Raw genomic sequence first — 11,152 nt, 5'->3', positions numbered from 1 at the left:
CTATCTCCCCTACCTCACCCTAGATGAAATGGTGGGAAAACAATATTCGATAGGAAGGGGATGAAGGAAGAGAAATGAAGGTAAATGCAGAAAAAAACCTTTTAGTAGGAAAAGATGATCAAAAATACTTAATACTATATGCACGTGGAGGGCTAGCATACAGACAGGCTAAAAGCCTAAAGATACTAAGCAGCATATGCCTCCCAAAACATACACAGACCACATTACAGAGGTAAACAACGTGATCAAAAAAAAAAAAAATCAAAAAGTACTAAATGTACATTGCCACAAATAATGCTAGACTGTATATCTCCAAATGGCCTATAAAAAGGTACATAATGGAGCTAGCTAAATAATTCCTATGATCCCATGCAGTAATAAACATGCTCGTAAAACAGTGCTAATAATAGATAACCTTATCCTGGACATTAAAGTCCAGTAGATGTAAACACAAAAAGCATCAACTGGAGGCACCACATGGTAGTTACTTATCATAGGAAGTTGCCTCGATGCATTTCCCCGGTGTAACGGTTCATCAGGAGGCCTAAGACTTTAGTACCAAAAATATAAGATGAACTTCATGATGCCCCAGTTGCCTTTTTCATCATGGTATCTGGGGCATCATGAAGTTCATGAATGCGTCAGGGCGGAGCCAGCGCTACTCGACCCTCCACATGGGTAAGAAAATTTACTATTATCGTGCACTCACACCGCTGGTGCGACTATTGGACATAGCTGTAATATACAGGACAGATAGGGTGGCTTTTTCTTTCTATTTGGTAAATGCATTAGTGTGTGAGGGAAGGTTTTTCCCAGTTTGACGAACATGATGTTCACACACTATTTATGTACTATCATGGCACTTTAAAAAACGCACAGGCGTCTTATTACAGGCATTTGCTTTCAGCCTTGTACCTTATGTCTCAGGCTAGTCCCAGGCTAGACCCTGCTCTCTGGTCATTTTTCCATGCGGTATATTGCTCTAACTTGATTGTGTCGAGTGGCTATGCTGTTCAGTCTTCCATCATATATACTCACTGGTTTTGCATTTGTATGTGATTTTATATTAATAAAATATTTATACACTTTTTTTTGCACAAAAAATTGTTTTTGTGTGGTTTATATAAATAATTTTTTTTTTAATTTGGGCATTTTTGTGAACTCATGTGGCTTTTTGAAGGTTTGTTTGTATTTAGGAGTTGCCTGATTACATATTCCCTGAACTTTATGTGATGATCAATTAGCGGTATGAAACCAAGTGTTGAAATAATATGCAATTACAGACACTTTGATTTTAACTTAGTAACATAGTAACATAGTTATTAAAGTTGAAGGAAGACTTTAAGTCCATCTAGTTCAACCCATATCCTATCCTAACTTGCCCTAACATGTTGATCCAGAGGAAGGCAAAAAAAACCCCATGTGGCAAACAGTAAGCTTCACATTGGGGAAAAAAATTCCTTCCCGACTCCACATACGGCAATCAGACTAGCTCTCTGGATCAACGCAATATTAAGGAAACTAGTGTATATACCCTGTAATATTATACTTTTCAAGAAAGGCATCCAGTCCCTTCTTAAATTTTAGTAGGGAATCACTCAATACAACATCATATGGCAGAGAGTTCCATAGTCTCACTGCTCTTACAGTAAAGAATCCGCATCTGTGAGTATGCTTAAACCTTCTTTCCTCCAGACGTAGAGGATGCCCCCTTGTCCCCGTCACAGGTCTAAGAGTAAAAAGATCATTAGAAAGGTCTTTGTACTGTCCCCGAATATATTTATACATTGTAATAAGATCACCCCTAATGGCCCTTTTACATTTAGTGATGCACCAGCGATCCGACCCGGTCAGGATCGTTGGTGCATCGCTAAATGATCGCTAGTGAGCTGTCACACAGGCAGACCTCACAGCGATGCAGCAGCGACGCAGCGCACGATACTCACTTTTCACACACAGCGATCCAGGCGTCCTCCTGTCCACCTCCACGCGTCGCTCGTCGTCACAGCAGGAAGCCCCAGCAGGAAGCTGACGACGAGAAATGGAGCCGGACATTCTCGCGCGATCAGCGATGGACAGCGTGGGAGCCGGTCGGAGGTAAGTATCACACATAGCGATATCGCTATAACGTCACAAAATTGGTGATGTTATAGCAATATCGCTATCGATATCGCTATGTGTAAGACCCCCTTAAGCCTTCGATTTTCCAAACTAAATAACCACAAATGTAATTACCTATCTTGGTATTGCAGACCCCCCAGTTCCCTAATAACCTTGGTCGTTCTTCTCTGCACCCGCTCCTGTTCAGCTATGTCTTTCTTATACACCGGAGACCAGAACTGTACGCAGTATTCTAAGTGTGGTCGCACTAGTGACTTATATAGAGGTAAAATTATGTTCTCCTCATGATCATCTATGCCTCTTTTAATGCATCCCATTATTTTATTTGCCTTTGCAGCAGCTGCCTGACACTGCCACCAAATGTGAGTTTGTCGTCCACCCATACACCCAGGTCTTTTTCAGTGACAGTTTTGCCCAGTGTTTTACAATTAAGCACATAATTATACATCTTATTTGCTCTACCCAAGTGCATGACCTTACATTTATCCCCATTAAAGCTCATTTGCTGTTTATCAGCCCAAGTTTCTAGTTTACATAAATCCTCCTGTAATATAAAATTGTCCTCCTCTGTATTGATTACCCTGCAGAGTTTAGTGTCATCTGCAAATATGAAAATTCTACTCTCTATGCCCCCTACAAGATCATTAATAAATATGTTAAAAAGAAGCTGGCCCAATACTGACCCCTGTGGTACCCCACTGCTGACTGAGTCCGAGTTTGCTCTATTAATAACCACCCTTTGTTTCCTATCCCTGAGCCAGCTCTTAACCCACTTACACATATTTTCCCTTATCCCCATTGTTCTCATTTTATGTATCAACCTTTTGTATGGCACCGAATCAAAAGCTTTTGAAAAGTACATGTACACCACGTCCACAGCATTTCCTTGGTCCAGTCTGGAACTTACCTCTTCATAAAAGCTTATCAGATTAGTCTGACAGGAACGGTCTCTCGTAAACTCATGTTGATATTGGGTCATGAGGTTCTTCTTCTTCAGATACTCCAGTATAGTATCTCTTAGAAAACCCTCCAGGATTTTACCCACAGTTGAGGCTAAACTTACTGGCCTATGATTTCCAAGTTCAGTTTTTGTCCCTTTTTTGAATATTGTCACCATATTTACTGTACGCCAGTCCCTGTGGTACAAACCCTGTTATTATGGAATCTTTAAAGATTAAAAATAATGGTCTATCTATGACTGTACTTAATTCCTGCAGTACTCAGGGGTGTATCCCATCCGGGCCTGGGGATTTGTCAATTTTAGTGATTTTTAGACGCCACCGTACTTCCTGCTGGGTTAAGCAGGTGACATTTAATGGTGAATTTTTATCACTGATCATGTTATCCGTCATGGGATTTTCTTGTGTAAATACTGTTGAAAAAAAGTCATTTAACATATTGGCTTTTTCCTCATCCCCATCCACCATTTCACCGAGACTATTTCTAAGGGGGGGAACACTATCATTTTTTAGTTTCTTACTATTTATGTAGTTAAAGAATATTTTGGGATTATTTTTACTTTCTCTGGCAATGAGTCTCTCTGTCTCAATCTTAGCTATCTTGATTTGCTTTTTACAGAATTTATTTAATCTTCTGTATTTATTTAATGCCTCATCACTACCTACTTGCTTTAATTCTCTAAATGCTTTATTTTTGTCACTTATTGCTCCCCTTACAGCTCTATTTAGTCATAGTGGTTTCCTCCTATTTCTAGCATGTTTATTCCCATACGGTATATATTGTGCACAGGTCCTATTCAGAATGCTAATAAACGTCTCCCATTTTCTTTGTGTATTTTTATGTCTCAGGATATCGTCCCAGTTAATTGCACCAAGATCATCTCTCATCCATTGGAAATTTGCCTTCCTGAAGTTTAGTGTCCTTGTAACCATTCTACTACACATCTTATTAAAGGATACATGAAAACTTATTATTTTGTGATCACTATTACCTAAGTGATTCCCCAACCCTTATATTTGATATGTGGTCTGGCCTGTTGGTTAATATTAGGTCTAGAAGTGCCCCCCCTCTTGTTGGGTCCTGAACCAGTTGTGAAAGGTAATTGTCTCTCATAGTTGTCAAAAACCTATTACCTTTGCTGGAACTGCAGGTTTCGGTTCCCCAATGTATTTCAGGGTAGTTGAAGTCCCCCATAATAATGACTTCTCCTTGAGTCGCAGCTTCATCTATTTGCTTTATGAGGATATTCTCTGTTGCTTCCATTATTTTTGGAGACTTATAACAAACCCCTATCAGTAATTTATTATTTTTTCCCCCTCCCCTTATCTCCCACAGGGACTCTACATTTTCATTAGATTCATATATATTATCACGCAGGATGGGTTTTAAGGATGATTTTACATATAAACACACGCCTCACCCTCGCTTATTTGTTCGGTCATTTCTGAACAGACTATAGCCCTGTAAATTAATCGCCCAGTCATGGCTCTTGTTCAACCATGTCTCAGATATTCCCACCATGTCATAATTATATTCGAACAAAATTAATTCTAATTCCTCCATTTTGTTGGTGAGGCTTCTGGGATTAGTATACATGCACTTTATGTTTGTCTCTGTACCTCTATTCTTTCTTAAATTATTAACTGTTCTAACCCCACCCCCCATGCCACCCCCACCCCCAATTTCTTTATTTGTGTCCAGGTCTCTATCTGCACTGTCTTCCCCTCCTAGAAAAGGAATACCCTCCCCCCCGTCCCTAGTTTAAACACTCATCCAACCTTCTAGCCATTTTGTCCCCAACACAGCTGCACCCTCCCCATTGAGGTGCAGCCCGTCCCTAGCGTAGAACCTGTAGCCAACTGAGAAGTCGGCCCAGTTTGGCAGGAACCCAAACCCCTCCTTCCTACACCAATTCCTGAGCCACTTATTAACCTCCCTAATCTCCCGTTGCCTCTCTGGCATGGCACGTGGTATAAAAAGTATTTCCGAAAATACCACCTTGGAGGTCCTTGTGTTAAGCTTGCAGCCTAATTCCCTGAAATCATCTTTAAGGACCTTCCACCTACCTCTAACTTTCTTATTAACTATAGATTGCTGTTTTATCTGTTCCATCATCAGCTGGCAGATAACAAAAGAAAAAAGCAATTTACAAGTCATTCAATAGTTGTATACAAACTCTGAACTTTATTATCAAAGATGTGAAGGAACTAATAGCTTGTATTGATTACCATGTCTGTAGATGCAGATGAAGGTGTAATGCTGCTTTCCAGCTTACAAAAAATACCTTTTGTCACAAAAATTTGTATTCCTATATATCTTGGAGGAGAGTATGGACATCTTTGGAAAACATACATAGGTACAAAAAAAATGAAGCATTTGATACATGTGACAGCAGTAATACCACCACATATGTTTTATTTTCATAAAATGACACTTTGGAGTGATTAATTCAACCGGTCATAATACTCTACAAATGTTATATCACTCTTTTCTATGAAAACTCTATAAAATGTAGACAAAACATTTGATGATTACCAGCTAAAAAATAAGCATTACTGGTGAAAGAATGACAGACTTTGGAGAAAACAATGTTGATCCAAGGATATTTACAGAGCAGGGAAGATCATTCTTTGCTGTCATCGGGAGCCACAGATCAACAAAACTGTAAGATAAAGACAAAGTTTTTAATACTATACATTTAAAATTTGAGTTTAATAATATTCTAAAAAATAATTATATAAACATCACATTCTGATGTCAGAACCTGAAGATAATACAGGGTGCAGTGGCTCTACATTGGCTTGCTCATGTCTTGTTGCAGAATCAATCGGTCTTAGATAACTTTAGCAGGCAGTTACTATTACTGAGCCAACCACTAACTGACAGATGTACAACGTTGTTTTTAATTGAAAAAGAGGTTATTCAGTAGCTGTGATTAATTATACAAACAACATAATGGCTCATACTCACTTTCGAAAGACTCGCATGATTCTCGTGCGAGTCTCTCGCATGAAAACCTGGCACTGCCGCCGGCACTCGGACCGGAGCATGCGGCTACAAGTATTTCTATGCAGCCTTACACTCCAGTCCCAGTGCTGGGGGCAGTGCCAGGTTTTCATGCGAGAGACTCGCACAAGAATCGTGTGAGTCTCTCGCAAGTGAGTATGGGCACTTATGCACATTTCTGATGTTACACATCTTCTTTATAGGTCATGACACCAGCTGAAATCTGTCAGTAATTAGAAAGCAGTCCTGCCACTTAGTGAAAAATAATATCAGTTGTTTCAAATCATCAAGTATAAAAAGGTGTCTCATTACTGTGGTACCACACAAAAAATATTTCATAATGGCTAAAACCAGTGAGCTGCCTCAAGACCTTCGCAACCTTATTGTTGCAAAAAATGCCGATGGCATTAACAGTATTTTTAAACTACTGAATATTCGAGTGAGCATTATTGGGGCGATAATCCAGAAGTAGAAAGAACATCATTTTACCATAAACCGGCCATGACCAAGTGCTCCCGGCAAGATTTCAGAAGAGTTAAAATAATTATCAGAAGAGTTGTCAAAGAGGCAAAGACTACCTGTGAAAATTTACATAAAGACCTTGAATCAGCAGGTACAATTGTTTAAAAAAACAAGCAATGCACTTAACCTCCATGGCCTGTATGCATGTTCACCACGCAAGACTCCATTGCTGAACAAAAAACATGTTCAATTGTGTTGAAAGTTTGCTCAACAACATTTAGACAAGCCTGTGAAATACTGGGAGAATATAGTCTGGTCAAATTAAACCAAAGTTGAACTCTTTGAGTGCCATAATACACTCCATGTTTGGAAGCCAATATGCACTCCATACCATCCCATAAACACCATACCAACAATGAAGATTGGAGGTGGGAACATCATGGTGTGGGGCTGTTTTTCAGCATATTGTACTGGCAAACTTTGCGTAATTGAAGAAAGAATGAATGGACAAATGTACCAAGACATTCTTGATAAAAATCTGCTGCTATCTACGAGGAAGATTAACAGCCAAGGAAACTCTCAATTGTTTTCATAATAAGAAAGTAAAACTGCTAGAATGGCCCAGTCATTTGCCTGACCCGAATCCAATAGAAAATTTATTGAGGGATCTAAAGCTCAGAGTTCATAGGAGGAGCTCACAGAACCTTCAGCATTTGAATAGCGTTTGTGTGGAAGAATGGACCAAAATCACATCAGAGCAATGCACGTGGCTAGTTTCTCCATGCAGGAGGCATCTTGAAGCTGTCTTCACCAACAAAGGCTTTTGTACGAAGTATTAGTTATATTTCCATAAGCATGTTCAATACTTTTTCCCTGTGTCATTTTTAAATATTACACATAACATAATTTACGGACATCTATGGTCTGATTTTTCTGCCTGTGTGGATTAGAAAATTAGTGACGTGTTCAATACTTATTTCACCTCCTGTGTATATACAGTATACACTCCAACTGTCACGGTCACATGTGTCTGGACGCAGCGAGTACCGCAAGGCGAACCCATATGACACACGTGACCCTGGATACACCGCCTCCAGTGGGGCGAATTTAAATAATAAACACGTGCAGCTGGATACACCGCCTCCAACAGGCAAATTTAAACAATAAGGGAAACCTGGGAAACATTAACAATGGTGGGCCCTGCGATAGGGAAAAGGGAAGTGGAGACCTCCTGAGCTCCCCTGAGCCAGTGTCCCTGCACTCCTAACGTTCCCTAAGCCGGTTCCGCACCGTGCGCGCAACAGGAACCTAAAAACCCTAGCTCGTCCTGACCTAAACCCTCACTAGGGAATTGGTCGGTGAGGAAACTAATCCCACCACTGCACTAAAACACACATGAGGAAAGATGACAAAACAGGGGAAACACCACTTAGCTTTGCTCTGTTGCGTACGCTCCTAGCAACAGAGCCCATCACCTGCGTGCATCTTCTCCTCCACCCGGATCCATCACCATAACTGGATCCTTCATCATAGTACAGTCTTGGAGCAGAGTCCACCACCAATTGCAGCTGTCCAGTAACAGAGTCGCAAAGATGAGTTCAGCTTCTGCCTAAAAACGTCCAGCATGCTTGAGTCCAGCTCTCAGCAACCAAGTCCCGCATGCTGAGTGCAACTCTCTCCATAGTCGTCACTCCACCAAGCCATGCAAGCACTTCCTGCCAACACCATAAACTGTGGCTCCACCACACCATGCCAGCCTTTCTTACAGACCACCTAGCTGCCACTCGTCCCCTCTGGCTAGGCTGCACAGGACTCATGTTCAGCTCCTTCCTCCCCCAGGCTTACTTGCCAAATGAACAAACAATATCACCAACAGTGATTGAACCCACCTGGCTCCCTTTTATAGAGCCTAACACCTGATTTGTAATTGCGTGCACATTAACCCTAAAACTAAGGTGCAATACCACTCAACACCCCCGGGGCAACTTAGAATGAACGACACCACGTGTAATAATTCTAATGACCACCGGGGGCAATCAACCCCATTTTGGCACCTAGCCAAAAGAAAAAAAGTTCTCCATTTAATTTGTCAGATCCACGCTGGATCATGACACTAACATTAAAATTCCACCACCAAGAATTAAAAGTCACAGAATTATGGAAATTACACTATCGATAGAAATGTTAATGACATGCAAATGATATGCAAATGATGAAAAAATGGAGAAAAAACATTTCAATACATCTCAATTTATTCAGGAACAACTATAATTACCACAAACAGAAAAGCACACACTTACATGCCTTGACATGCTATCAGTTAGGTTATTAATGTTTGCCTGAGAAATGTTCTGTCATACTGAAAGCATTTGGCAACCCATATATCAAGATCCAGTGCTGTCAGCTCCCTTTGCATTTGCTCACCATTCATGTTTCAGGTATGCTCTATTGGAGACAAGTCTTTAGATGCTTCAGGGTTTGCTACCATGTTTAGGCCACAGCAGCATGAGCAACATGCAGTCTGGTGTTGAAAAATGGCTTTTGATACACTTTGGAGAAATAGCCATAACACTGGTTTCACCACCAAATCAACGTAACACTGAGCTAATACTGTACCTGGAATGAAGACTAGAGGGGACCAGCTACTGTACACCATGCTACGTCAAACCATAGTCCTGTGAGTGGGACCAGTATGACGTTCCTTCATGAAAGACTTTTCATGGTGTTGACCACCAGACCTCCAGACCACTCTCAGGTAGAGTTGAGCGACTTTTCGTTTTTTAGGGTCACGTTTCGTTTCGTGAAACCCGACTTTTCCAAAAGTCGGGTTGAGCAAGATCGTCCGATTATAGGGAAAAGTCGGGGTCGTCCCGAAACACGAAACCCAATGTAAGTCAATGGGGAATAAAAGTCGGCAGTGAGAGGAGGACAGGAAACACACCTACAGTGCCCATTTGAATGCCAAAAGCATCAATTCTTCTTACTTAAGCTTGTCAACCTTAATTAACTTCATAATACAAGTTACGCACTGAAAAATGGGGGTTATTTGGCTACAGTTGTGGGGGGGGAGGGCTGGCTCCAGGTTTTCATGTGCACTGGGCGAAAGAGCGCCCCTTTAACACATACCACAACTCATCATGCTCCGATACGGCAGAGAAATAGCGGTATAGTACAATGAAAAATACTTCACTTTTTACATGTCATGACGAGGCCCATCTATTTCTCCATACAGAATCATTGGTCCCATATAATGTTTGAAACAGTATATGATGAGCTCCACATAATGCTACAGTATATGTTGGTCCCCATGGATGAAGCTCCACTGTCTTATGGGCCCAAATAATGCTCCAAACATAATGGGCCCCATTTCTAATGCTCTAGTGTATAATGGGCCCTGTAAATGCTGATCCAGTGTCTGATGTCCACCTTTGGAATGTTCCAGTGTATGGTGGGCACCATCTATCATTCTCCAGAGTATAGTGCTCCCCAAAAATTGCTGTCCCAACATTGAAAACAATCAAATAAGTCTCCTCGCTAGGGAATCCCTGTACTTGTCTGGACTCCTCGTCGTCCCCATCTTCCATCTCACTGCACAGTATTTCAACTTTGCAAGTGCTGTGATCCTGAGCAAGCAGGGGGGGCCCACTCGTTGGCGACGGCCCTGGCACAGGGCCCCTGATAGTACGGTGGTGTGTCTGATGGCGGGTGGGCCGAACCTGCACTTTCATCTGCAGCTTCCTCTTTGTCACCGTGTAAGATGGAACTGTATATGGGAAGGGTAACCTGAGTTTCATCAGGGTCAGATTCAGGCCGTGTAGCGTGCGAGGGGAATGTAGTGGTCTGGGTCAATGTACCAGCAGATTCATCGAGCAGTGGCTGGGCATCAGTGCACTTGTGTCGCCCCCAGGAGTACGGTCGCCACAGTGGCATTACCTTCCTCCTAGGGAGTGTGATGTCATGCTTGGGAGCAACGAACGATCTCTATAGCAGGTTAACTGATTGGGCGGCGTTATTCCCACGAGTCATGACCCTCCAAACAGCGTTCATGAAGACAAAGTGTTTGTTTTACGTGGGCAGTATGGTTGCAAAGCTGAACCTTAAAGGAATGTCCAGAAGGGGACCACCAGGAGTGGAGCCTACGGTTAAATTCGACTCCACCTGGGAAACCTCAAACATGCCAGCTACAGAACAGATGCACACATTGCAAGCTTAATTCCGTTAACGAACGAGACTCCGTCATGCCCCGCGGTCCGAGTCTGGCTTACTAGAGGGACACGTGAGGCTCTGGCACATGAGATTGGCCAATAACTGGTGTGTCATGCCCTTACATGTCCGTGGCTGCATGTGCGCTACACTGAAAAGGCCAGCGTTTGTTGCTTACAGGTGCAGATAACCCGCTGAACAACGTTAGTGATGGGGATCACTGATTACAATTATTACCCGCGAACAATGATTTCCCAGTAAGTGCAGGTCAACCGCAGTTCCGGAATTAGGCCTAACCGTCATTCCTGAAAAAATGAAAAACTTACGTGTGCAAACCACAGGTGCTGTAGCTTGCTTAACAGCTCGCCAGCCGTTCTCACGCCCAGTATGGATTACACGT

At 42.0% G+C, this 11,152-nt stretch overlaps 1 protein-coding gene across 1 annotated transcript in view; it reads right to left on the bottom strand.

Annotated features, from left to right (window-relative positions):
- Positions 1-5,242: 5,242 nt before the first annotated feature.
- Positions 5,243-11,152, bottom strand: part of LOC141076975 (transcription elongation factor A protein 3-like) — a 189,790-nt gene continuing 183,880 nt past the window's right edge. The window contains exon 15 of the mRNA XM_073564148.1: positions 5,243-5,743. Coding sequence (XP_073420249.1) covers positions 5,735-5,743 — 9 coding nt within the window. The 3' untranslated portion in view covers positions 5,243-5,734. The remainder of the gene's footprint in view (positions 5,744-11,152) is intronic.

Source organism: Dendrobates tinctorius, unplaced genomic scaffold, assembly GCF_039654945.1.
Source record: "Dendrobates tinctorius isolate UK_male_01 unplaced genomic scaffold, ASM3965494v1 ptg000015l, whole genome shotgun sequence".
Taxonomy (NCBI): Eukaryota; Metazoa; Chordata; class Amphibia; order Anura; family Dendrobatidae; genus Dendrobates; species Dendrobates tinctorius.
Note: the sequence above shows the minus strand (reverse complement) of the source record. Positions and strands in the feature narration are given on the sequence as shown.